The following is a 27962-nucleotide window of genomic DNA, read 5'->3' on the forward strand; positions in this document are numbered from 1 at the left end:
AAGGTCACGTTTCTGATAAGTGGCAGAGACAGGATTTGAACCCTCTACTGCCTAACTCCAAAGCCTATATGTACTTTTAGCTACAAGGCAATTTCGCTCCATAGCTCTATCAGCTTCCTCTGTAGATTAAGTAATATGTATATATAATATATATGTGTATATATATATATTTGAGTATGTATATATTATGAGTTATATATAAATAATATATATATTTAATCAAAATAAATCAAAATTTTTATTTCTTAACATATATTAATATATGTTAACATACATGTAACATATATGTTAGCATATACACATATAACCTATTATTCAAAGTGCATGCATACAGACACAAAGATATAGATGTATACACACGTACAGGCACACATACATATATATGAATGATTTAAAATATGCCGTGCACGTAAGTGCTTTATGGGTTTACTTGTCTGATTAGCAATTGCCTTCTAGAAAGATGGAGCCAATCCATGCTATTGCTAGCATCAGAGGAGATTTTAAAAAGACAATTTATTGCTTTCACTTCAGTTCACTGGTCATCTAGAAGAAGAGTGCTTTTCTTACATCTGTTTTCCGTTTGTACTTTATCATTTATGAATTTGTTTATCTGGGGGTTGGGATGCTCTCTTTCGTCATGGATATGTACAATTATTGATATTTACATATTAAGATCACACAGGCTTCCTCCACCGTATGAGTATATTACAGTTTGGCTGTTTGCCTATTAAGAGTATTCATGATGATATTCACAAATAAAAGTTCTGTTTTTTTTGGACCAACGATAACAGCCAACACTTACTTATTAGGAACTTATGTCAGATAGCTTGGAGAGGGTTCCACCCATATGTAAAATTTATTGTTCTTTGCTTTTATATTTAGACATTTCTTTCCCACCACATGATCAGATAGGTATTCATTTATATTCCTAGTCATTTCATAGTGGCATTTGTATTCTTAAAGATTTTAAACCATCTGGTATTAATCTCCATGGGGGGGGGTGGGTATGAGATGGGGCTGTAACTTTATTTTTTTCCCCCATGGTTAACCATTTATTAAATAATCTTGACTCTACTGATTATTATATGATAGAACAGGGTCTATTCCTGGCCATTTAAATATGTTTCATTGTTCTCTTTATTTATTTTATGATAAGATATTGTTTTATATGACATCTATGATCTTTACGTGTCTTCTCCTCTTGTTCTTTTAAAATATTTCTGTCTATTCTGTCAGATGAACTTAATGCCCATCTTAATCATTTCCTTGGGAGTTTTATTGGAATTGTATTAGATGTGTATATTAATTTGTGATGAATTAACAGCTTTAAAATATTACATTTTCCTATCTAAAACCAGGGCATGTCTTCTCATTTGGTTGAGTTTTTTAAACATCTCTTAGTAAATTTTTATAGCTTTTATTGCATAAGACCTGCACAGCTCTGGTATGTTTAGAAATTTTATATTTTTGTTGCTGTTATGAGTGAAATATTTTCCCCATTCCATTTTCTAGCTGGCTGTCAGCTACTGACAAGGACTGTTGACTTCTGTATTTTTGTACTTTTTGTGTTTATTTTATAACCACACCCTGTACTGTATGATTTTATCGATTTTTAACAGTATTTCAGTTAGTTCTCCTGTATTTTCTAGACAGGTCCTCATATTGTTTGCAAAAAAAGGACATACTTTTGTCTCCTTTTCCTCAAAGGCTAGTTGTCTCATTTGTTTTTCTTGCCCTATTGCATTGGCTGGAACTTCTAAACACATGACATAGTGGTAGTGGGAGGCCCAGGTTATCTTCAGAGGAAGCCAGTCTGAGCCAATCCCAGCCTTAGTGTTGTCTTTTGAGAGTCTATTTATTCATTTGCTTATTTGTGAAATATTTTATGATGCCTCCTCTGGGCCAGGCCCTGTGCTGCGTACTTGGATTAGAGATGACTTACACAGGGGACTTCTGGCCCAGAATTTCCCAATCCTCTGTGATATGTTCCTCCTTTGTGTCAGTCCCTCTCTAGACCTCAGCCACTCAGAGCCCTCTATTCCTCTGCTTCCCAACCCTACCTACAGAAAAGGAGCTCAACATAGTTCCCACTCCCACTATATTTGTAGCATTTATGGTTGCGGATATACTTTCCCATCTGTCTTCTCGTTCCCAGAGGTTCTGTTAACTAGTCCAGAGGAAGTACTATTGCCTATGCGGACAGGGAAAGGGGCTTGCCCAGGGTTGCACAGGCTTGTCGGGTGGAGAGCTGTGTTGGCAACCAGGTTCTTGTTCTAACCAATGCGTAAGCAATTAATTAGACTTTATATATTCCTTCTATCTCTCACTGGGGAATCTGTAGGAGTCTGGCTGGGAAGACATATAGTCTTCCACCTTCACCTGACTAGGGGTGCCTCAAGCGTCTCTGGAGTTGAAAGTTCATCTGCCTCCCTCCCTGTCTTCCTCCAGCCTTAGCTTAGCTGGAACTCCCTTCAGGGATTTCCCCTCAGTCTGGGTCAAGTTCTCCCTGATACACTCCTCACTCCACTTATCATTGGATGGTAGTTCTTGATCTGTAGTGTACTGAAATGTAAAGAGCTTGGGCTCTGAAAGCAGACTGCCTGAGTCTAAGTCCCATTTACAAATTGCATGACCGTGGATAAGTGACTTAGCCTCTCTGTGCCTTAGTTTCCTCATCTGTGAAATGGGATGGTGATTGTTGCTACCTCACAGATTCATGTGTCCAGGGCTCAGAAAAGCACCCAGTCTGGTTTCTCTTTTGAGAATCCCCCATGAGCATGAACTGTGTCATGTTCCTCCTGCAGTATTCTCTGTATTCACCCCAAAGCTTGGCTCAAAGTAGATGTTCAATATATATCTATACTTGTGGCTATTGTACTCGGGCAGGGATTACATCGCCGGCACTGTGCTGGCTGCTACAAATGCAGAGAGAAATCCATAAATAATGAAAACAGCTCAGGTAAGGAACCCGGACAAGGGAGCAAGTCCATCATCTCTTGGGGTCTCAGTTTCCCCTTTCATAAAATGACAGAACAGGATACACGAAGGCCCACCCCTGAATGCGTTTCAAGCCCAGCTGCTGCAGACTGAGGTGGGCAAGGGCGGAGTGGGAAGAAGTTGCTGTCCTTTTTTGGCCATTGGAATCCTTGGTTGCCCTGAGCCTGGCTTTGCACTTGCACTGTGGACATAAAAGGCATCGGAGCAGGGCTTGTGGGGAGCTGAGGGTAGGAGATGTGTGTGAGGGGTGGCCAGGGCGAGGTGGTAGATCTCAGAGGCTGGGTTCTGCAGAAGTGACCTGGAGGGGCCCAGGTGGACAGACAGTTGGTGTTCCAACAAGGAGGGGCTGGTCTCTCGCCTGGGGCAGCTGTCGTCTGGTCAGAGGGAGTGCTGGAGAAGCATCCAGGCTTCTCATTCATAAATGAGTAAATGAGTGCTTCGAAGTCAGACCGAGTGGGCACTAGCCAGACATGGGAAGACCTTGCCTCTTATCTGCGTGTCACCCCAGGCAGTGACCCGGCCTCTCGGAACCTGCGGCTCTGTCCTGAGTTGCAGCCAGTGGGTGTTGAGAGGACGAGTGGACACAGTGTTGGACATGGTGTAGTTGGCTCTGAAGGACCTGCCCTCTTTCAGGCTCTGTCCAGTTGTAATGTAGTGACTTCTCGTGGAGAGCAACTGAGCCAGGATTTGGAAGGGCCGCGTTCTGACAAAGAAAGGAACGAAATGGGAACTAATTAAAGTTGGCCAAACCACCTCTCCCTTGCGTCACATCCATTATCTCACTGGCTTCTTGCCAAGAAACCTAAGATGATGATGGATGTGTGTACGTGTGTGTGTGTGTGTGTGTGAGCATTCACCCATGTGCATGTGTGTGTGTGCACGCACCGACGTGTGTGTGAGCATGTACCCATATGCATGCACTCGTGTGCATGTGTGTGTTTGCATGCACCCGTGTGCATGTGTATGTGTGCCTGCACTGAGGTGTGTGTGTGTGTATGCACCCATGTGTATGTGTGAATGTGCCCATGTGTGTGAGAATGTGTGTGCACACGCCTGCATGTGAATATGTGCATGTATGTGTATGCACCTGTGTGTAGGTGTGAGTAGGTGTGCATGTGCCCTCACACATGTGTGTGCCTGTGTGTGTGTGTGTGTGTGTGTGTGTGTGCAGCCCCCATTTTAAGGCTAGGAAATGGAGGCTCAGAGAAGTGAAGCGACTTGCCCGAGGTCCCTCTGGGATTCCGTGCCTTCACCCCAGGACTTCTGAGTCAGGGCCCAGCTTGGGGAGGGAGTGTGGGAGCGAGCATGAGGGCAGAGATCAGGGGTGCTTGGAAGGTGACATCAGGGTGGACTGACTCTCCAAAGGACTGTTTTCTGAGTAACTGAGCCATGTGGGGTCCGAGGAGTGGGCTGGCAGCCGGGAGCACCGTGCAGCCCTGTAAGAGACGCAGCTGGTGTACCTGCAGGTCCTCTCCCTGAGCCTCATGCTCGGGGAGCCAGGACCCTTGCGACGGGGACCCTCCCATATGCTGGGCACAAAGGCTGCTTGTCTCTGATGGGGAACCCACTGCTTCTTGGTTATTCCCCGATTTACTGCCTATTCTAACTCATCGGGTCCCAGGACATCCCTGAACACAGACCTCAGGGGTCTGTCTTAGCTCTGCCAGGGCCTCAACTTGGGGCCTCAGGCCCTCCCTTTCCTCCTCCTAGCCTCAGTTTCCCCAGATGTATGGGGGAGGTAATAACGCTTCCCTTGCCTGCTTCATCAGGCTATGAGAATCTCATGAGACCAGGGTATTGCACACTGTGAGGGGCTGCGCGCAGACATAAGTGGTGTTACCACACAGACCCTCGGTAAATAGAGAACAGTGAGGTGAGCGTACTAGAAATTCAAGAAGAATCGGACATGCTTCTTCAATGTGTCTCTCAGAAACGCTCTGAGAGCCCAGGGGAACAAGTCAGGGGGCAGTCCCAGCCACACACACATGCAAGGACTGGCCACCAGAGCTCTGCCGGCTGGTCGGGAGGACACATTCAAGCTGCATCTCGAAGAATGTCTATGGTTTGGTGAATGCTGCTTGAGGAATGGTTTTCTAGGCGGGGGTGACAGCCTGAGCCAGGACCTGGCAGCAGGGAAGTGCAGGGCGTTGCTGACGATGGGCTGTGGTCTGGCGAGGAACAGAGGGACCCTGTCTGTGGGTTTGGCGACTGGAAAGTGGTTTGCAGAGGATGGGTGGGACCAGATGATAGAGGACAAGGGACATGGAAGGAGGAGTTCGGAGGTGTCCTCATGCAGTCAGTGGGGAGCTATGGAAGGTGTTAGTGCAGGGAGGAACGGAACTGGAGAAGACCCTCCTGGAGGTGTGTGAGCGGGGGGGATGGGCGGGAGGGCATTTTAGCAGGGGACAGGACTTTGAGCAGAGGTTGTGGGGAGATAGCCTCTCTAGATGATTCTAGAAAGAATTGTTTTTCTTTCAGGGACAGAAAGGGGACCCAGGGCTCTCACCAGGAAAGGCCCTCGATGGGGTAAAGGTAGGTTTCCAGGGACCCCAGCATCGAGGGAAGTGGGGGAGTGGACAGTAGGGAAACTGCTGTGCCCCAGCAGAAGACACTGTGTGTCAGAGGCAGGAGGTGACAAAGTAGCCAGGGAGGAGTGTGGTTGGGTGCTTTCCTTGAAGTCCTTCAGCCCTCCCCATGCCAAACCCAAAGTCATTCCCTGTACTTTCTTTGGGGGTGCAACCAATAAGACTGACAAAAGATTTTGCCTGCAGACCCACCATTGGTGAGTGACCTATTGTGTAATGTCCTGCGTTTCTGTCGGGCCCTCTAGGTGACCCCTGGCATCCAGAAGCTTTTTGCTAGCATACACCCAGGAAGCTTCCAACAAACATTCAAAATCCCCTCTGAGGTCAATTTGAGCGGCCAGGTCTGTGGATTTCTAGGAGATGGGAAGGGATCGGGCCAGAGATTCAGGGCTCTCTAACTCTGAAGGGCTACGGGACCAGAAGTTTCTCGAGAAAAAAAAGAACACTTAGGCCAGAAGACTTCGTCCATCCCCGAAGCATCCCCCATATACTGATTAAGGGGCCTGGAAGGAGCACAGGACAGGTGGGAACAGGGGAACCCAGACTCTAAGTAAGACCCCCGGCTCTCAAACATACATATCCTGGAAGGAATACTCGAGTCTGTCTGGCTCATTCTGGACAAGCCCAAGAGCCCTCCTGACAGAACACTGCTTCTCAACCTGGTCTCCTGTGCTTGGGGACATAGAAGACACAGCTCCCTTTGATTTCCCCAAGATATAGGTGGCTCATTCCTTCACATCCTCACATTTTTGTCATGCAGCAAACATTTACTAGGTGTAAGCATCCATATAAAAGCCCACGTGCTCCTCGTCGAGACCTTGTAACACAGGACAGACAGGCCCAGCTTGCAGATGAGATAACAGAGAGGCCTCAGAGGCAGGTGGCTTGCTGGAGGTCACAGAGCTGGCCAGGTCCAGAGCAGATTTGTATCCAGGCCTGACAAAGTCCAAGAGCCTGGGCTTTTCTCTTGCTCCTGAGTTGTCCATTCTCAGGTCTCAAGGCAGAAATGCCCCCTACTGCCCACCATGCCCAGCAAGGATGAGGAGTGGGCAGAATGGAAGGTGTCTCAGGAATGCAAAGAGAGAGAGAGCAGACTAGAATGGGGCAGACAAGTTGTGTGTCCCCAGGGGCAGTGGTTTTCAAACACGGTTTTAGCCGCAGACCCCGTTCCTTATGTGATATCCTGTGCCAACGTCCGGGGTATAAAATAGATCAAATGGAGGGGCTGGGTGCCCACCCACTCGGCTGCCCTCACCCTCCTCGGAGGCCTCTGGGCCTCCAGGAGTCCCGTTCGCAGACAGTTGGCCGTACGAGGACACGCCTGCCATTTCACGAGTGTCTCTGCCCCTGTTCCCCCCGCCTCACCCCTTCGTCTGTGTTTTACAGGGCGACGTGGGCTTGCCTGGGCTCTCTGGAAATCCAGGACCTCTTGGACGAAAGGTACACCTTGCTTTCAGTGTTTTGCCTTGTCCAGTGCGCTTTCTGTCTAGCTTGGTTATTTCACCAACCAGACCGTGCGAATCTGGTTGGCGCTCTCCCTACGGAGCCTAGCACAGGGCCTGTGCATAGTAGGTGTTCAGGAAATGGGGGTGGGGGTGGGGAAGACCATGCAGGCCAAGGGTCGACTGCGTTTTGCAGGATTGCTGGTGGGGATTCCAGGAGGTATATCGGCCTAGGGCCACTAGGCCACATCTTTGGCTTGCGCCCTGGCTCCCCGCTGTGGCTGCAGCCCCCCTGCTCTCTGGGCCATCTGGTTCTTGTCTGGACAGATGTAGTGTCTCCTGGCTCCATGTTGTCCTTGCTCTGAGGGTCCCTGTGGCACTTGGAGCATGAGGTCTCCTGGATCTCCTTCTCCACCCTCCATGGCCAGAGCATAAATCTGAAGAGGCCAGACCCAGACAGGAGTCTGTGGCTGTCTGTGAGCTGAGGAAACATGGGATTTTCTGGCTCAGAGAACACAGGGACTCCCTCTCCCCACTCACTTCCCCTCTATGCTCCAGCACTTTCTGACGGATGAGGTGTGATTGGAAAAGTCTCTTTCCAGCATCGGCTCATAAAGCAGCCCGTGGTGGTCTCGCTCTGCATGGGGGTGGGAGTCTAGTAGAGGTGGCAGGAGATGGGAAAAGCAGACTAGACCTGCTCTTGCCGGGGGTCCAGGGCTCCCTGCTCTCAGCAGATGTCCAGGGAGGCCCCCATCCAAGAGGGACCAGGTCACCTGAGAAGGGAGAAGCATCTTTTCCCAACTAAGGAAGAGTCTCTGTGTAGTTAGGAAACTGAAAAAGGCATTTACACAGTGGCCCCGGACCCCAGCTCAGGCAGACGTGCGGGAGTTGGTCCGTGGCAGGCCAGTGGGCAGAGCATGGGGTGCTCAGGTCCCAAGGCAGGGACCCCTGACCAGTTGTGAGGGCCGGGGAGGAGGACCAATGGGGTAGAATGGTACTGGAATCATCACTGTTTGTAAGCACTCTGCTCGCATGAGCATCTTCGGCGACAACGGCGGCCACTTTGTCCAGATGCTCTTTTTTTTTTTTTTAAGATTTTATTTATTTATTTGACACAGATATAGAGACAGCCAGCAAGAGAGGGAACACAAGCAGGGGGAGTGGGAGAGGAAGAAGCAGGCTCACAGCAGAGGAGCCTGATGTGGGGCTCGATCCTATAACGCCGGGATCACGCCCTGAGCCAAAGGCAGACGCTTAACCTCTGTGCCACCCCGGCGCTCCTGTCCTGATGCTCCTGTGTGCTTCTCTGCATCGTCTTGTGTGCAGAGCCTTGGGAGAGAGGGGACGCCAGTGGGTGAGAGACGAAGTCAGCGTCCTCTTTGCTCACTAGCCTGTCGGATTGGGGTGTCACCTCAGCATGACACCAATAATCCTATTCATTCATTTATTCGACAGAAGTGATGGAACGCTTATTATGTGCCAGGCAGGAGGCAAGGCGTGGAGCTGAGTAAATAGACAAAAATCCCTGTCCCCCTGGAGCTCGCATTCTTGTGTGCGTGGTGGGGCGAATGATAATGAAAAGAAAAACAGTAAAAATAGAAGGACAAATGGAAAACGGACAAAAATAGGCGGGAGAAAGGGAGTTTTGGTTGTGAGGGTTCCCATGAGGGTTCCCATGGCCAATTAGAGGTGACGCAAGGAGTGACTGTCCTTTGTCACATTTGTTTCCTCACAAGAGCCTCCAAGAGTTAAAGCACTATTATGCCTGTTTTACAGCTGAGAAAACCGAGGCTCAAATTGACCTCATTCATTCATTTGTTCATTCGTTCGTTCTTCCAGTTGTTCAGCAAATAAGCACGTAGGTCCCAGGCTCACCCAGGTCACCAGTGCTGACACTGGTGTTAAAGGCAAACGAGCTTATCGAGGGCCTCGTGGAGATGGAATTCTGTCGTTGTGCTCCCCGTCCCCCCGCCCCTGCCTCATTGTGCATTAGAACTGGCTGGGGGCTGTGGGCAGGGACTCTGGTCCCGTTAGTGTGAGTGGGACCCAGGTACAAGATTCTCTTGTGCAGCCGAGACTGAGAACCACTGATTTCATGAAATACCTTCCAGAATTGTTAAGCTGCAGAGTCGGGATTTGAATCCAGGTCTCTGGCCTTCAAGGCCTTTCTCTGCACAACGCTGATTGAGACAGCTTTTCAAGTAAGAGAGGCCCCGTTAAGTGGGAAAAAAAGAGCCTCTCCGGCTGAGAAGGTTCATTTGTCTGCCATCCATCTGCGATGTTTGCTGAGGGCCTTTGCCAAGCCAACTCGCAAGGGCTGGGCAGGCACACAGACCAGGCCGGACAGACCTGGATGGAACCCAGCTCTGTCCCCTCTCCTGCCGTGAGACCTTGGGCAAGTGGCCTCATCTCACTGAGCCTCAGTTGGGATACAGGGAGAGGTTGGGTGACATGAGATGTTCTAGCCCCAGCACTAGCATGGGGCTGGCACTCGTAGGCACTGCATGCATGTTTGTTGAATGAATGAATGATCACGATCATGAAGGAAAAGCGCTGAAGGTCTTGCCCATCTGGGACCATCGGTCATCTTGCCTAGTTACAAGGTAACCACCTTCCACTAGCCAAGAAGGCTACCAGAATCCTATTTGCACTTTGGGCAGGTGGAATCCTGTGCTGTCCCTGGGCCGACCACCTTGCCTTCTTTCCTTAGAGCCGTGCTTCCCAGCTGGGGGTGATTTTGCCCCCCAGGGAACAGTGAGCAATGTCTGGAGACATTTTTGGCCATCACAGCTGGGAGAGGGGGGCCACCAGCTTCTAACAGGTAGAAGCCAGAGATGCTGTTAAACTTCCCACAATGCTCAGGACAGCTTCCCCTCCTCAGCAAAGACTAACCCGGCCCACAGTGTCAGTGGAGCCCCGGGCTGAGAAACTGTGGTACAGAAGCCCCCCTCCATCCTGGGCCTCCCTGTCTCCCTGCGTTTGCTTATGCTGTGCCTCCCCCCGGCATGATCTTCCACGCTCATCTTCACGCATCTGTCCCTCAATTCTACTCTCCAACACCATCTTCTCCGAGAGCGCCCTCCCAGCAACCTCCGGGCAGAAGTCACACCTCCTTCCCCTGATCACCTGGCCCACCTTCTCAGCCTTTCTGGGACTCCGAGCATTCGGCTGGCAGGAGACTGTCCGGTGTCCTTGGCGCATTTGTCAGCTGGAACAAGTGCACGGAGGCCCTGTTCACCCTTGTCTCCTTATGAGGCACTTAGCACAGTGCGGGACACAGGCATCTGTCCTGTCGCATACCTCCCTCCTCCCCTGCCTGTGGCAGACACCACTCATTGATCTTTCCTGTCAAGCCCTGATGTGACCTCAGAATCCTTCTTAACACATTGCCCCACATAGACATGACTAATGGAATGAAATTGGGACTCCAGTTGAAACTTCCTCCCAGCTCCTTTTTGCAACCCTCACCCTGCCCACAGGCCCTCCTTGTGCCACCTGAGTTGGCCACTTCCATGCAGAGCCCCTACCTAGAACCTTCTCCAGGCTCCCCTGCTGCTGGGCTGCCCTGGGCTTCTGGGGCCTAGGCCCACCGCCCTTTCTGAGCTCTGCTGTCCAACCTGGCCCCTCCTTCAAGCCTGTTTACAATGCCGCAACTTCCGGTTGGCTGTCTACACTGTCTTAGCATGCAATGCTTCTCCTTCATTCCACTTAATATGTGTTACCTTCTAGAAGGTAGGGAATGAGCTTGTTTTATTCACCAGTGTATTCTTCATGCTTAACACAGCGTCATGTCTGGGGTTCAGCAAACCTTAGTTGAATGAATGAGCAATTGTTTGAATGGATGAGCCAGACAGAAATGATGTGTTCCTGCCCGACCTGTCCCAGGTACCCACTGAGCAGAGCTTGATGGCAGGTGCCTGGCTGCGTCATGATGGACTGCACTTTTAGACAGACCACACATTTCTGATCCCTACAATTTCTGAGCCCTGTTGAGAGGCCAACAGGGGAAACTGAGGTCCAGAGAGGAGGAGGGACTTGGCCAGTATCATGTATGAGTCACAGCCTCCTGGCCTGTTTCTTCCTCATTGATCCTTTCTGTCAAATGGGGCTCTCTGTCCTGCTGACTGCCCCCGATGGGCTGTGGCGGTGGTCGAGAAGTTTAGGGAGTCTCATGGAGCGCTCAGCAAGTGTGGTAAGTTCCATGTTACCGCAAGAGAAGCTGGGGCCTTGCACACTGAGGTGGAGCTAGGGGAACAGCTGAGGTCTAGGCACACATTGCTCCCCAGGACCCCTAGGCAAGAACAGGACCCCCCCCCCATGCTCCCTGCCCAAAGCCCAAATAGCATCCCAGCCGACGGGGAGACTGTCTGCAGCAACAGTGAGGTGATGTCTGGTTTCTCCTTGTGCATTGTAAGCAATGATTAATCTGGCTCCCAAACCAAAATATAGACCGAGTTCTATTATAAACACGGGTCCTGTGGAGACCCGCCTGCTGGGCAGCCAGAGGCCCCTTACAGACTCCGTGGTCCCTGGAGCTCCCCTGAAGCGTCTGCTCTCCCCTAGCACCAGTCAGGCACCGATCACACAGGGGGGAAATCACTGCCCGTGGGTCCACCTTGCGGTTAGTACTCACCCCGTAATTGCTGGGGCCCAGGAGAAGATAATGGTTTAGATTCTTCCAGGTCCTGGGGCCCTGTCATTTGAAGCTATTTGGCTGGCCCCAGCTTGGTAAACACTGTTAAGGTACTTCCAGGGAGCATAGGAACCTCCCCCACTCTCCCCCCACGCCTTGGCCTCGCTCAGCCTCTGCTGCTCTCAGCCAGCCAGAAGTGGGTCGTTCACAGCAACGTGCAAGGCCCTTCAGGGTCCACTGTTTGGGATAGACCTAGGAGTCGTGGCCTGTTGGACAAAGCACAGCCCGGGGGTCTATAGTCCTGGGGAACAGCCTGGGCCTGGCCATAACTTCCTAAGTGACCTTGGGCAAGTCACTTCCCCCGGTAAGTCTGTCCAATGAGAAAAGTGGGCAGATTGATGGCTGTCCTGGGGAGGAAGGTCTGTAAGGGGGTCTGTCCCTGTGTGGCCCTGTGGCTCTTCCACGTGGGCCTTGGGCCTCAAGTATGTCTTATCCTGTGATTGGGTGGTTAGGGTTTAGGGACTGGAGTCACACCCTGGCCTTGCCCCTGGAAAGCTGTGTAGCTTCAGGAAAGTCTCTTTACCTCTCTGAGCCTCTGTTTCCTCATCTGGCACTGTGTATGGTAACTCCTACCTGCTAGGGGAGATTGCAAAGAGTTGATGAGCTGATATGTTTATTTAAAGTTCTAGTACCAGGCCAGGCAAAGGGCCGGCTACTGTCCCTATCCCTGAAGATAATGCATTTCCTTTTTCCTGTGTCCTGAGTAAAGGGTTTACTTAAAATCTTCTGGGATCTCCCTGGCAACACTTCTGTGCTGGAGCCTTGGTTTCCAGCAGATTCCTTCCTGACTGCAGGCGAAGCCAAAGGAGCTGGTGATGCTCAGGGGCTCCCTGGTCCCCTTTCTCTGGCTTCTGCCTTCTTCTTAACCACCCACCCCTCTCTGCCTCACCCCTCACTCATTCTGCTCCCGTCATGGGGGCCTAGGTCTTCATCAAACCCACCCGAGAGGGTTCTTGCCTCAGGGCTTCTGCACCTACTGTTCCCTCTGCTGGGAATGCCTTTCCCCAGAGGGCCAGCCCTGTTTCGGGCTCCCATCATTTGTCTCCTCAGAGCACCTGCCCGGCTACCCAGCCGCAGCCACCACCCCTCCCCGACACGGCCTCTCTCTGTCCTCTGACTCTGCTCACTTTTCTTTGTAGCTCTGGTCACTACCGCACAGTCACCATTTTCAAAATTTTAACTTTTAATTACGGCAAAAACCACACAACATAAAATTTACCATCTTAACTATGTTTAAAGGCACGGGTCAGCAGTGCTAAGCACATTCACATCCTCATGGTGCAAGGCATCTCCAGAACTTTCCCATCTTGCAAAACTGAAACTCTACACCCACGAAAACAACGACTCCCCATTTCCCCCTCCCCCGGACATTACCGTTTATATTTATTTGTTTTTACACCTCCTTAATTAGACTGTCAACTCCGTTAAGGCTAAAGGATGTTGTCTTCTCATTCATCCCAGGCCTGGAATGGTGTTGGCACATAAAAGTTCAGTAAGTGTTTGTTGAATGAATGAATGAACTATGAAGGTCGCGATGGTGACAGCAGCAGGTCTTTACGGAGCCCCTGAATTTAATGCTGGGTACTGTGTTAGGTGCTTTGCACACATTATATCACGTGACCCATGAGCCAGTCCTTCTATTTCCATTTACAAAAGAGGAAGCCAGGGCTCAGCGAGGTGACACCAGTGGCCTCAGATCACACAGCCATCCAATAGGCGAAGCAGGATAGTTCCAGGTCAGCCTGACACAAGAGGCCTCAGCCACTCCATGTGCGAGCCCCCGGCTGTGGCCTCCGCTTCGGTTTGCTCCCCGGGGAAAAGAACATGCCCCCCCCAGGTAGAAGACACTCACAAGCCACGTTGCATCAGTCTCGTGGGCCCCGCGTGTGAGATGTAATCGTATCACGGAGCGGTCCTGAGGTATGAGTAGGTGCAGAAGGAATGCTTGTAAACTCCCCAGACCTCTTGGATCCAACCAGTGCTGCTGTTTATCATTAAGAGTCCTGCTTCCTGGGGGTCTGCGGGGGGTGCTGAGTGCGTGTGCCTGTGTGTGTTCGTGGACATGCGTGAAGGTGACTGTGCCTGGGATGTCGGCAGGGCTCTCTGTGTGGCCTCAGGTGCCAGAAGGACCCGGCGGTGAGTGGGAGCCCACTGCTACTTAGCAGTGGGGCTCGGAGTGAGTTCTCTGAGACTCCGTTTTCTCCTCCGTAAAGTGCAGATGACAATCCCACCCCTCCCCCCAACACACACCTCTCTGGCTGGCGTCTGGGGGCGGGGCGAGGGGGTCATGCAGGTGTGGTCTCAGGTCAACAGCAGTACACAGAGGGGGTCTACAGGCATTGTCTTGTTTATCGGAGCTGTAGAACTTCAGAGTTTGCAAACACCAGAGCCAAGGGGGGCTGAGAGTTCTCATGCCCTCAGCTGAGGTCCAGAGAAGGGGGGAAACCCACCAGAGTTGCACGGTAGGTGAGGGGCGGTGTCTGAGCCAAGCCCTGGGCTCTCTGTGCCGGGGGTCTAACAGAGATCTGTGGGGCTGCCCCTGCCTGGTCTTAGTTCACAGCTGCCCCGAGCTGATGGAAGTTTGAAGTCCCGGGTTTCCCTTCTGAGAGCCCCTAAGTCTTAGGAAACGGCTCTGGTGGTCGTCCCTAGGGCCAAGGGTAAGCACTCACTTGTTCGATTCTCTTGACCTAGAGACCTGGTGGTTGGGCCGCGGGGACAGAGGGTCAGGGTTGGTACTGGCTTGTGGCCAAAGTCCTTCTCAATCAGACATTTGGGTGGCCTCTTCCTCCCTGGAATGGGAGCTGGGACCAGTGAGAGGAAGGGAGGCCGCTGTTGTGGTTGATGTACTTGGTCAGTACGTGTGAGATCTTTTCTGATGGGGGTTTATGAGAAGGAGCAGGTCTTGACACGGATCCCAGCATCACATCCCAGACCTGAAGGTCCTAATTGGCCCACCCATCCCTTGAGAACTCACTCTGCCCCTGCTTCGGATGGGCTCACCCCTGTCTGGATTTGGAAGGAATGGTTGGGATACAGCGTTACTCTGCTGAGGGGGGGCTGTCTCCCCGTGCAGCTCACAAGCGCTGTGGGAGGAGTGAGCAGCTCTCCTGATGGCTTCTGGTCTGCGCGCCATCGGAGGCAGAAGAAGCCATAGCAGGCTGCCAACCCTGACGGCCTTGCGTCCATTCACGAGTGGATACTGAACACACACTCCCCACCTGCCGTCCACAGAGCATGCAGTGCTGAAAAGGCAGGCAGGGCGGCTGGGCCTCTGCCTCCTGATCCAAAGGCCCAGAGGCCTTCCTGGCCTGATGCCTTTTCTTCCCCCCTCACCCCCCCACAGGGATACAAGGGCTATCCTGGACCGGCGGGGCACCCCGGAGAACAGGTGAGGGCCGCGGCCTCAGCCCTGCCCTGCTTGCACTCCCCCTGCTCCACCCCTCTCTGCCCCTGGCCTCCCCCACCCCGGGGCCCCATTCCACCAGTGAACCCCAGTACCGGGGGCGTTCTGCCTCCCACCCTGCGGGGGGCCCCGAGCCTACTCCACCTCTCCCCCAGCCCCATCTGCCTGAAAGAGCTGGAGTCCATGCCGACCTGGCACTGGCATGAACCACTCGACTGCAGTCAGAGCCATGAATAGCTGGCCTGTTCCGGGCAATGTTAGGGGATATTATGCACGCCGCCATGGGGTTTGCAGGAATCTGGGCTGTACTGGCCCAAGTCAAATAGCGGCCCCTGCCAGCGTGGGAGAGCCAGCCAGGGCTCCTCAGAGCTTTCTCAGTCCTGGGCAGCCGGCACAGGGGGCTTGGTTTGTCCTTCAAAGCTGGTCGGACCGGTTTCACAGAGGGGTGGGCTGGGGGCCCAGCAGGCCCGTGGCTTCCTCTTCCTCCCCATTCAGCTCGCATTCCTGCCCTTCTCTTTGTCCATTGTGAGTGAGCCCCGGTCCCCCACCGGCCCCCAGACCCAGAGCTGGGCAGGGTCTCCTCTTTCCTTATGCTCCTCTTCATTCCTTTACAGGGGCAGCCAGGACCTGAGGGCAGCCCAGGGGCCAAAGGTTACCCTGGCAGGCAGGTGCAGTATATGGCTTCTGGAAGCTCGGTGGCCATGGTGGTGTGGAGATGGCCACGGGTGCCCCCCAGGCAGAGGGAAGCAGCAGGCTGGGCGCCGAGGAGTTGTGCCCGCTGGGTGGACCCCAAAGAAAGGGCTATTCAGGGGGCTGGACCAAGGAACCCTCTGTTTGAGGGCAGTAGGGCACAGGATGCTTGGGAGGGAGCAGAGGAAAGGTCTTCTTGCGCTGTGGGGGTGGGGCTTCAGAGGCTCCTTCCACTTAGTCTCTCCCCCCCCAATCCACTCCCCCAGGACTCTGGGGCAGAGTGGGGTCCTCAGTGTGAAGACTGCAGGTCTAACCCCACTCCCTTTCTACAGAGGGGGCAGCTGAGGCCCCAAGGAGGCAGGACTTGCCCTGGGTTGTTGGCAGCAGGGAGAATGTTTCCCTATGTCCTTGTCCCTCTGTCTTTTATGTTTCAGGGGTTACCTGGACCGGTAGGAGACCCTGGCCCCAAAGGCAGCCGGGTAAGTGGGCCTTGGCAAGTGCCACTCAGGTGGGGCCCTGGGTGGTCATTACCTGTCCCCTCAACGGACCTGATGGGAGGTGAGGCGTGCAGGGTCTCTATGCAGCATCTGGCAGGGGACGGCACGTCTGCCCTCCCACCTGAGTGCTCTTTGGAAAGCAAAGGGGCAGCAGGGTGGGCAGGTGATGGGGGATCCTTGAGCCAGGTAAGCCGGCTTGGTGTCCATGCGAGGCGGCCTGGGCGGCAAAAGTTCTGTTGGGTGTTCAGCCGTGGCCCGGCTGCCGTGGTCAGGCGTTTGCTTGCCATGGCCCCCAGCACATCCCAAGTAATAGGGGACCTAAGTCAAGGCTACTTTGTCTGCTGTTAGAATCCTCAGAGGCCTCTCTCCTGCTCCCCTCCCTACCCTTTTTAGAGAGCAGGGGTGGCTGATGGGTGGTGTTGCTCAGGCCGGGAGGCTGGAAGAGCATCTGCTCTCCCTCTGGTGGAGCAAACCCTGAGTAGCCAGCAGCCTCAGTCTGCCCATCTTTACAATGGGAGTGAGGTCCATTCCTACCCCCAACATGGTTATGGGGATACCAAGAATTTGGAAGCAAGTACTGCTGAAGAGGGGCTCTCAAGTGGGGAGGTGGGTGGTGGAGAAGATTCTGGGTGCACCGAATGGGGGTAGATGGAGTTTGAAAGTCTAAGAGATGATGTGGTGGAATCCTGTTGTCTACGCACAAGGAAACTGGGTTCATGGCGGGGACCAGACAGCCGTGGTTTGCTCTGCACATCTAAGGTGGAGCTGGGATGGGGACTCAGGTGTCCTGAGGGCTGGCCTTGCTGCCTCTCAAAGCATGCCCAGCAAGTGGGTCACACAGCCCTCGGTCAGGCCAGGTCAGCTGTGACGTGTCCTCCACATCCGAGCCAAAGCTATTTACGGCCAGTCTGGGCCTTAAGCCCTGCAGCTGACATGTGGCCATTAGAGCGCCTGGGAGGTGGGCAAGGAGGTGGGTGGGCAAGTTTCTCGGGATGCGATGATGTTGGTGACGATGACAGTGGCGATGTCACGCAGGGGCTGGGGAGGCTGCTGTCCTGTATGCGGCTGTTCCCACGAGCTGTGGCCCCAGAGGCATGCTGCTGACATCTGAGTCTGCTTGCTGGTGGCCATGCTGATGGCATCTTCAGACCACATGTGGGCCAGAGTTGCTCTGGCCCCAGCACCCTCCTCTCTGGGTCACAGGGCCCTGAGCAGCCTGGGGGAGCTGGAATCACTCAAGCCACCCTCCCGCCCCTGCCACCACCAGCCTCGTTGTTGGGAAAGTGGTAGAGCGCGGGCTTTGGGATGTGGGATGGCGGGCAAGTTGCTGGACCTCTCTGAGCCCATTTTTCTCATCTGTAAATCTGGAATATAAGCCCTGGTTGGCAGGATCAGTGTCCCTCGTTACAGTGATAGACGTCCATCGCACTGGACACTGAGAAGGCGCAATGACTTCTTGACCTGCTAGGGAGGGAGAGAGGGTTGTGAGCCTGCATTAGTTGCTAGTTCATGGGAGGCAGTGTAGTTGAGTGGTTAGGAGGCCTGCCCGGGAGTCAGTTGACTCGAATTCCAATACCAGTTTGATCACGATCCAGCCGTGTGACCCTGGGCAAGTCGCTTCACTTCTGGGCCTAGGTGTGCTCACCCTTACAGGGGGCCGACTGATAATACCCTGCTTCCGGGGCTGTAGTGGGGACACAGCAGATGCTTGAATGCATGGGAAGCCCTGAGAACCGGGCCTGGCACGCAGTTTGTGCTCAGTAAATGTTAACTTTTGTGAGCATTATTCTTAAAGCATTCCACAATCATCTAGAGAGCGCAGGGAACGATAGGAGCTCTGGGCTAGGTCCCTGCCCTTGAGAAGTTCCCAGGCTAATGAGGACATGAAACATGGACACAGATAATGGAAGATACATCGGAGAAAGTGGTAAATCCTATTAACGGAGCAGCCAATATGGTGCGTGGGCGGAGGGAAGGGACGGGTTCTGCTGGCCAGAGGCGAGGTCGTTGGAGCTGGGCTTGGAGGGGATGGCTGTGCCGTCGCTGGGGTGGGAAGGGCATGCCCGGTGGCAGGCATAACTTGGAGGCAGAAAGTCAGGTGCATTTGAGGGCAGTGGACTCCCAGCTCTGCCCCGGCTACTTGTGTCGCTTTATCTCCAGAGCCTTGGTTTCCGTGTCTGTGCGGCGGGGGAGCGGACGGCCAGTCCGCGGTGTCGTTGGGGGGGTTGAATGCAGTGGCGAACGCATGCCAGAGGGGCAGGTGCTCTTGCTGCTGGCATTCAGACAGCTGTGGGTGGATGTGAGCCCCATTTTCAGGGCCTTTGTGGCCGAGGAGGGGGCATCGTGGAAGCCACAGGCCCCCAGCAGCATCCTTCAGAGCGGGTGGAACCTGGTGCCCCTTTAGCATCTAACCCAGCCGAGAGCTTCCTTCCTGCAGGTCCGGGAGCCCCGGTGCGGGGCGGGCCTCCCCCCAAGAGCGCCCGCGCCCTTCCCTGGCGTGAGGGTATGTGCCTTTGGACTACATCGTGGAAGCCAGCACCATGCAGTCCATGGGCATATACACTTGCCTCAAGGCCTGTGTCATCGAGGAGCTGCCAGAGCCGCCGCTGCCACCAGCGAAGAAGAGGAGCCTGGGTGTGGGAGGGAAGTGAGGGGGGCTGGAACGGGTCGGGCCAGCCACACCCCACTACTCGGTCCCTCTGACCCCCTACCTGCTCTTTCCTAGGGCTACATTGGACTCCCAGGGCTCTTCGGCTTTCCAGGGTCCGATGGAGAGCGAGTGAGTAGGCTTTCTTCGTTTACCTCCTACCTACCTCCCCACCCCTTCTGCCTGAAGAAGTCCAGGAGTCCCTCCTGGAGGAGGTGCCCTTGAGTTGAATAGGAGTCTGCCACAGGGTCAAGGCAGACCCCTTGCAGACTTAAGGGATAGGGGGTGCAAAGTCAGGGAAGTACAGTAAATTGGCAAGTGTAACAGGGTACGCCATCAAAGCTCTGAGCGCGAGGCAGGAATGATAAGGAGATGAGCTTGGAGGGGGCACCTGGGCGAAGTGACATGGGCACTCAGGACCCAGGTCAGGAAGGGGACTAGATTCTGAGAGCATGGATAGCTTCAGAGGGCTTTCAGCAAATGAGAAATGGGCCCACTTTATATTTCAGATCAAGTGTCTGCAAGTCATCTTTTTATAAAGTGTTATTGAACACAACCATGCTAATTTGCTTACCTGCTGCCTACAGCCACTTTTACCCATGGTGTAATGGCGAAGACCCCGCGGCCCAAGGGCCTCTTCCTCCCTGTCCCCTCCCAGCCTGAACCCACATTTGGGAACTCACTCGTAACCTCATCAACAAGCTGGATAGGGAGGACCTTGGGAGAGCACCTGCTGAATACCAGGGACACTGGGTGCTCTCCTAGGCGTTTCCCCAGCTCAGGTCCACGCAGACCCAAGCCCTGCAGAGTGCAAGGACCATCCACGTGATGGGCACGTAACCGGCACCTGCTGGGTGTGACCTGTGCGCTAGGCCCTCTGCGACTTCCTCTTGTGGGTGGCCCTGGGGCTGGTTTGGGACAGCACTGGTTGTCCCCTGAGGAATCCTGTCCTGACCTCTTCCCTGTCTCTCCCCTACAGGGCCTGCCTGGTGTTCCTGGCAAGAGGGGCAAGATGGGTAGGCCGGTAAAGATTTTCCGTGTCTATTATGCAGACTCTATGGGTGAATCTGGCATCCCGGGGGCCACGCCGCCCCATGCACCTGCAGCCTGGGCGTTCTCTGCTTCTGTCCGCTCGGCCGTCGCTCTGCTCTGAGTGTGTGAGCCAGCATGCGGGGTTGTCTCGACCAGGACACTGACCGGCAGCTGCTTGGCTGGAGCTGGGGCCTGCTGTGGCTCTGTGCCCCTCTGGGATGGCTCATGTGTGTGTGTGTGTGTGTGTGTGTGTGTGTGTGTGTGTGTGTAATACTTGCTCTGCTGTGCGGTCCTGCATCCAGGGGCTTCTGTTGTCTGGGTCAGTAGTGTCCATGGGCCTGCTTGGACTGGGGGTCATGGCTAGACCCAGGTCTGGGCTCCTATCTCTGAAAACCCTCAGTCTCTGTGTTGTCTGGGGGTGGCCAGAGGGCGGTGGGGCATGTGAGCAGGCCCACGGCAGGTATGACGCCCAAGAGGGGCTGGCCGTAACCCCAGGTTCACCAGCTTCACCCATGACTCTCCAGTGTGGCAGAGATTGCTTTCCTCCTCCTTGGGCATCTGCAGGGCAGGAAGAGAAAGCCAAGGCACAGAGAGGTTAAGTCACTTGCCCACAGTTTCACAGTCAACAAGGGAGCCGAGATTCCAACACCGCCATTCGCCTCCAGGGCCTCTGATCTCAATGGTGGATCAAGATCTCAGATTCACTGACCGGCAATAATGTCGTAGAAACAGATGCCCCAGAATCTTCACCTGGTGGGCAAGACATTAATTCCGATGCTCTCATTACTCACAAGGGGAAGCTGAGACACCCCCCGCCCGTGGTGATATGTCCAGCATCCTTGCTGCCAGCGGAGGGAGACCCCAGACTATAATGGAGGCATATTTCTTTCGGGCCTGACCTCCGTTGGTGGCTTAAGGTCCCATGCGGCTGTCCACAGGTTAACCCCTAGACTTGGAAGCATCGTCAGCTTGGGGTCTGGGCTTTCCTCTGCTGGTGGTTGATGGGGAAGGGACTGTGGGGGCGTTTGGAACTTGAGAGGTATCTGGAAGAGGGCCAGGAGCACTCAGCGGTGCCCAGAAAGGGGCTTGTCTGTGATTCTGGGGTTGACATGCATGATCGGGGCATCTTACCTATTGTAGTGTATGGATCTGGGCCTATGGGGCCAAGTGTGGTATGCAAAGAAAAGCAAGATCCAGGTCCTGGTCTCAAGGACCAGAGGGGTACCTCACCCTCAGACTAGACCTTTCTGTGGCTGACAACCCCTCTGTGCCTGGGGCATCTAACACCTGACACCTGGATCTGGGCAAGGAGTAGCACCAAATGCTTCTGGCTTCAGGGCAGGGACCTGGCAACTGTGAGGGCTGGGCTGGCATCTAGATCTGCTCCTCGGGCCAGGTGACCTTGGGCAAGGAGACCCATCCACCCATCCATCCATCTATCTGTCCGTCCATCCAGTGAATATTGAGTGTATACTGTGGGCCAGGCACTATGCTTAGTGCTGAGCAGTGAGCAAGACAAAGTTTCCATTTTCATGGGCAGATAGACAGACAATGAACAAGGGAATGAGCAATGAGTGAATGAATGTCAGATGGTGCTGAGTGTTAAGATAGAGTGGAGTAAGGAGACAGTGAGTGCTTGAGGTATTCAGGAATCTTCCTTACTTCTTGAGAAACCTTAATGGGGTGAGAATGGGAGCCCTGAGGTTATCTGGAGAAGAGCTTTCCAGGTTGAGGAGGTAGTAGGTGCAAAGGCCCTGGGGCATTGTTGGCTCAAAGCCTCTGAATTATGGTTTTCCCCTGTGAGAAACGGGGATAATAGCTTTTAGCTCATGGGGTCATTCAGCTTGTCACATAGTAAGTGCTCGATAAATAGGAGCAGTCATTATTCCTGTTTGTGGTTTCATGGGTGGCTGAGGCTGTCTGTGCTGTGTCACTTTGAGCCAATGGCTTCACCTCTCTGGACCTGTTTTCTCTGAAGTCTAAGGTGCAGAGGAGGGGCAGGTAACTTCCTGAGATGATCTCAGCTGGGCCCCATCCCCTCAGCCAAATCAGCCTCCAGAGCCCACCCAGGAGGGATTTGCTCAGACTCTATCCTGGGAGGCTGCCAGAGCACCGGGCATTGCCTCTTTACAGGTGAGGACGTGGAGGCTTGGGAGCTGAATGATGTAGCCAAGGTCTTGAGGCTTCTGAGGGTCATTGTTGGGTTGAAACACAGCAGCCAGAGTTTTCGCCTCTTGCCTCAGAGTGTAGCTCTTGAGCAAATGGATTCTAGAGTCTCGTGAGCACGGAGGAGGGAAGTGCCTGGAAAGCCCGGGCATGATGGCTTCTTCTCCACCCTGCCGCCACAAGGACTTCTTCTCGTGGCCAGGCTCCAGCTGTCCTCTTCCACCTCTCCCTTTTCCCCCCTTCCAGTGGCCTCTTCATCTGCCTTTTGCCTGCCACGTACTTGTTTGCTCCTTGGAGCTGAAGGCCAAGCTGCTGTGGCCGGGAAGGCAGCGCCCGCTCGGTCTGAGGCGCTTGGCGCCATTTTGCTATCTGCGCGTGAGATCAGACCACTCATTCATTCTTCGTTCCACAAGAATTTACTGGACACCTACCGGTGCCAGGTGCTGGGGATAGCACTTGTGGCCAAAACATACCCTCCAAAAGCAATACTTATTGAGGCCCGTTTGCTCTCATGGCATCTGAACTACATATGATTCTCACGCTGATTCTCCAAGGTGAGATGGACTACACCTGTTTTCCAGCCTCGGAAACCAAGACCCAGTCAAAGCCATTTGCTCAGACGCCCTCTGGGGGCCTCACCAGACCCGAACCCCTGTAACGGAGGATTCATTTCTGTTTCCTTGTTCCCTGCCTATAACTTCCTAAGATTCGGCCCTGTCTTTCAGGATGGGGGTGTTGCCTGGCACTGCAGTGTCAGGCGTGGGTGGGAGGAATCCCCCTTCTTCAGCAAAACAACTGGGGCCACACAATACCCCTGAGGGCAGTGAAAGTCCCCTTGGCCCCGGTCCAGCTGCCATGGCCAGCAAATGGGCAAGGGCTGCACTGGATATGACAGTGTACAGAGCAGGACTGTGTGTCATCAAGTCCCCCTATGGCTTTGTCTCTGCCCATGCCAGGCCTCAGTCTACCATGTCCTAGGCCCACACGTTCCCTAAGTGGTCTTTGGGGCCATCCTCCTGTTGCCAGTGCTCCTGAGCCCTTGATCTGGCTGGGGGGCAGGGGGCGCTCCTTCTGCAAATGTGCTCTTGTCAAAGCTTTGGGCCAGGCGATTTCTAGGCATTTATTAACAAGAGGAAATGTTGGAAGAATAAGCTGAATTCCCTTATGCCAGATCACAGCTGGCCTCATTTCTGGCAGGGCCGGTGATGATTCTGCTGGAGTTCATCTCTCTCCAGCAAGCAGAACTTCAGGCTCGTGCACGCGGCCTCCTAGCATCAGGTCAGGAAGGAGGGTGTGGGAATCTTTCGCTGATCGGGGTCCTGAAGGAGATGCTAGAGGTCAGATCATATCAGAGCTGCAAGAACTTTAGCGATGAGCTGGCCCGACCTCTCTGTCAGACAGATAGGCAGACAGAGCTCAGAGAGGCCAGTAATTTTGCCGAAGTCACACAGCAAGTTGATGGCAGTGTCAGGACTCAACCCCAGGATGCTTGCTTGCTTTTTACCTTACACTTCTCTCTGTGCTCCTATCTTTAGCTTCAAAGGAAAACTTACACTAAAGCTCTCATCTCCTCACATCTGCTAGAATGAAAAGTGTGTAGTGGTTTTCTGAGGAGGGGTCCAGATATAAGATGTTGCAAACTTGGCTGGAGCTGAAGGGGTTTCTCCTGGGCTGTCCTGGCTTGTTCTGGGCATGGCACAGTGACACTCGCAGCTGGGACAAGGGTCCCTCCCAGAAGTTAGGAAGACCTTACAGTGAATCCTCTTGTTGGGCGGGCGCTCTCTGAACTCACTATTGAGCCCGCTGGAATGCCTGGCAAGGCCAGCCACTGCTCACAGAGTGTCTCGTGGCCTCTGGCCGGGCCTGCAAGGCTGGTCTTGTGTAGTGAGTCAGGCCGGCAGACCCTCAAGGTTACAGCTGGGAAGGCCCAACCCTGGCTCCCACTCCCTCGGTGTGTGGCTCGAGGACAACTGGGACTTGCCCAAGGCCACATGCCCATCTGGGGTGGGAAGAGCTTCCACCATGGTGCATTTGGGTTTCAGGGCCCTTTCCAATTCTCAGACTGTGGGGAGCAGGGAGCTAAGTGACAGAGGTCTCATGTTTCCAGGTGGGAAAACTGAGACCAAGACAGATGAAAGCTTTTCGCAGCGGTGATGCTGTGAGAGGTGGGGTAGGGTCCCCCATGTCCCATACTTGGGCTAGAGCTTCCCAGGGCTGTTGGTGACCCTGGGATCCTGGTGAGAACTTGACCTACCTATCTCCTCCTTGTTCTCTGAGATGACTCTTCCTGGGTGGGCTCCCTAGTGGATTCCAAATGGGCAGGGTGAAAACACGCTCAGCATTGTGACCTCCAGGGGTCTTTCTACGTCAGCACACTTGGAGTGCACATGTGTTCTAGAAAGGACTACAGCCTTTCTCCTGCAAGTACGGCAGGAGGGAGGCAGGTTAGGCTTGCACAGGAATTTCCTGACTGTGGAGAATCTCAACACTGTAAACCGCCCCCCCAGATCCTCTGCGGGCTCTTCTGAGAGGTTATTCTGTATTCCCACTGTTGATGTAAACCGGAGCTAGCATGCCCTGGCTCAGTAGAGCATTCCGGGGCTGCATTACGACATCTCACTCCTTCGGCCCAGCTCTGCTAGGGGAGTTGGCAGGACGGACCATTTCGTAGGTCAAGGAGCTGAGCCTTCGAGGCATGAGCGGGACTTCTGAGCCTGGAGGCTTCATGCCTGCTCTGCCTCTCTAGCCTACCTTCCAGAGGCAGACGGATGGGGTTGACCCCGCCCAGAGGCAGGGGAGTGGCTGAGGTGGCCCTCAGCGGCCTCCTCGGACCTTGGCATCCTGCTGTGGATGTGGTGACAAGGCCCACCTACTCTTCACATCTATTCCTCTGAACTGCTGTAGCTAAGACAGGGTTTGGAGTCCCGTCCTGGAGCCTGATTCTGTCTCCTCCTGGCCCTTGTTCTGCTCAAAGTACAAGGCGTCCAGTTCCCCGGGGGGCTCCGACCTGGGGAAGTGGAGATACCACGTGGCTGGGGCCCCGGCAGGGTGCCGAGCTCATTCCTTGGGCCTGGGGCCAGCCTGCTGCAGCCGGCTGCAGCCGGGAGCGCAGGCCCACGGAGGAGGGTCCCGCTGCTGGCCGGGCCGGGACTGCACTCCATGCACTATGAGATACAGCCAGACAGAGGGAAGAAGAGTGCGAGGCGAGTAGGGCCACACATCCAGCCTGGCGACTGCCTCTCTCAGGTCCAGAAGGCCCAAGCATCGGGGCCCCGGGGCAAGTGCCGGAAATGAGATATTTGTCCAGCAGTGGAGGGGGGATGCAGGCTAGCGGGTGATGGGCCCTTGGGCACACTCTGGGCCTCAGTCTCCCCACTGGTGCAACGAGGTGTGGCTTGTCAAGAACAGCTAGGGTCTTTCTATCTTAGAGATTTTTCCAATCGCAGACTTGTTCCAGCCCTTTTAAAGCTCCTATCTTTTTTCCAACCATTATTCTCTTAATTACTCATCTCATTGGGCTGCTGGAGTTTGCTCTTACTGCCTTTGTTCTTACCCTGCTGTTATCAGCCACTGGCTATCTTTGGGCTCCTTTTTGTCTGCAGAAGTGCCTTCCTTTGGGATTTTGACCTTTGTGATGGTCTTTCCCTTGCTTATGCCCCAGAGATGTGCCTTCACGTTGCTGCTGCCGGCAAGGGACACCTCAGCTCATCCTGTTTGTACGCCCCATTGTACAGCAGAGCAAACTGAGGCTCGGAGAGGCCCATGGGTGGTGGAGCCAGGACTGGCATCTGATTGCCCTGCTTCCAAAGCTTCATGGGGGAGGCTGGCCCAGCAGCTGGGCCTAAGGGGAGTCCTTGAGCCAGCCTGAAATGGCCTCTGAGTGCAGACCCATGGGTTTGGCACTGCCTGGGGGCTGCTTCGTGTGACTATATTGGGCATTGCATCCAGGATGTGTGCCTGGGGATGGTGTCAAGGTCCTCATCTTGCCCCAGGCTGGGTGGCATTCCTGTGTGTAGGGGAAGAGGCTCCTTCATTCCAGGCCTCGTCTAGGGGTTGGGACAAGTGTTCTTAGAGAACAGCCCCCTCCCCCAGCCTGAGCAGGACAGTGGGTCAAGTGAGGGTCTGCCCAAGGTCATACAGCCAGTCCGGAGGTGAGCCAGAGCTAGTCTCCAGACACGCTGGACTTGGCGAGCAGAGCGCAGACTTCCTGAGTCCTGCCCATGTGGAGTTGGCCAGGTGCCTGGCTGGACAGCTTTGGCCTCGTACCCTGATGGATGGTCCTCGTCTCCTGCCAGGCCCCTAACCCCAGCCTCCAGAGGTGAAGGCAGACGCGCAATGCCTTCAGAAGGCTCCTCTGACTACAGTCCACCCAGCCGATGCCTCCAGTCCCAGGAGGGGAGAGGGATCTCCCTTACAGCTTGACAAATGGGGGCTGGATTGGGGGGAGGCTGAAATTTGCCAGGGGGACCAGAAGTATGCAGGGAGAGGAATCTTAGATAAGATCAGATGTACCTCCACAAAGACTTGACCTGGAGATGGGCCTGTAGACACACACACACACCCTTGCCACTCTCTGAAACCAGCTGAACACACATTCTAGCAGCTTCTATGTGCCACGATCTGCCCGTGTGCAGCTCATACAAACTAGACGGGGTTCAGAGGGGTGGGGACCTGGGTTCAGCTCTGCCACAGACTTGTTTTTCTTTTTTGTTTTGCCTTAACCAAGTGATGTTGCCTCTCCGAGCCTCAGTTTCCCCATCGGTTAAATGGGACTGAAACTTTCCCTCAAGGGTAGATGTCAAAGGCAAATGAAGTTTTGCATGTAAAGTGACTGGCTTGGTCTGAATCTTATTTTTCGGTCCTCATGTCCTCCTTTGGGTGTCTGAATGAAGCCATACCTCCCGCGGGATGAATGCCAGCCCCTGCCCTTCTGATCCAAGAGGGCTCCCCGACAGAGGAGGGATCTGAGGAGAATAGGACAGCTGGACAGGGCAAGGACAAAGGCTTAGGTGCACACACATCTCAAGGTCTCTTTGCTCAGCCAGGACAGACGTCATGGTTTGGGGTTTGTTCTTAGGTTTAATCCATTCCCTGGCTTCCCCTAGTTGGGTTAGAAACCAGACACGAATTATTCTCTGTGAGGAATCTGTACTGAACAGCTCAGGCATCCATTTGGTCAGAAAAACATGTGCTGTGTTTTTTATTAAATTTCCCTGGAAAAACAACAATTTGAATTCAAGCAGGGGAGAAGAACAGGTTTCCCTAAATTCCAAGCTTGAGGACTTTCTTTTCCTTTTGAAGTGAAGTGGACTTGCCCCCTACCCCTACCCTGGTCCCCAGAGGTGTCCCCACAGCTGATGTTTTTCCAGCTGCCTGTCTCCCCAGAGAGTATGGAGTGGGGGTCAGGGATGGGATGAGGGGGCCAGACCTGCCTGGGCCGGGTGGCCTGGCCTCTCTCTGGGCTGCTGAAACTTACCTCTGTCAGTGGGGCTGATAGTCACCAACCGTGTGACCTTGCGTAACCTTGACATTTACCCTTCCAGAGTCTAGCTTTGTTTACCTGTAAAAATGGGGATTGTGACTGCATAGGGTGGCTTTTGAAGAGCATGTCACAGCCGCGGAAGGTCTGAGCTGGAAAATGCTGCAGAGGCCTTCCCTTCTTCGACTAGTGGGGAAACTGAGGCCCACAGGGAAAGTGATGTCCTTAGAATGCTCAGCAAGTCAGCTACTGGTTCAGGCCTAGACTCGGCTTCTTGACCTCAGCTCTCATTCTTCCCGCCTTCGTGGTCCGGGTCTCAGATTTGGCGGGG

At 53.9% G+C, this 27962-nt stretch overlaps 1 protein-coding gene across 1 annotated transcript in view; it reads left to right on the forward strand.

The window, feature by feature from the left end:
* Positions 1-27962, forward strand: part of COL27A1 (collagen type XXVII alpha 1 chain) — a 125848-nt gene that overhangs the window by 21538 nt on the left and 76348 nt on the right. The window contains exons 5-11 of the mRNA XM_034664365.1: positions 5476-5529; positions 6969-7022; positions 15061-15105; positions 15735-15788; positions 16245-16289; positions 19033-19086; positions 19934-19978. Coding sequence (XP_034520256.1) covers positions 5476-5529; positions 6969-7022; positions 15061-15105; positions 15735-15788; positions 16245-16289; positions 19033-19086; positions 19934-19978 — 351 coding nt within the window. The remainder of the gene's footprint in view (positions 1-5475; positions 5530-6968; positions 7023-15060; positions 15106-15734; positions 15789-16244; positions 16290-19032; positions 19087-19933; positions 19979-27962) is intronic.

Source organism: Ailuropoda melanoleuca, chromosome 7 (genome assembly GCF_002007445.2).
Source record: "Ailuropoda melanoleuca isolate Jingjing chromosome 7, ASM200744v2, whole genome shotgun sequence".
Taxonomy (NCBI): domain Eukaryota; kingdom Metazoa; phylum Chordata; class Mammalia; order Carnivora; family Ursidae; genus Ailuropoda; species Ailuropoda melanoleuca.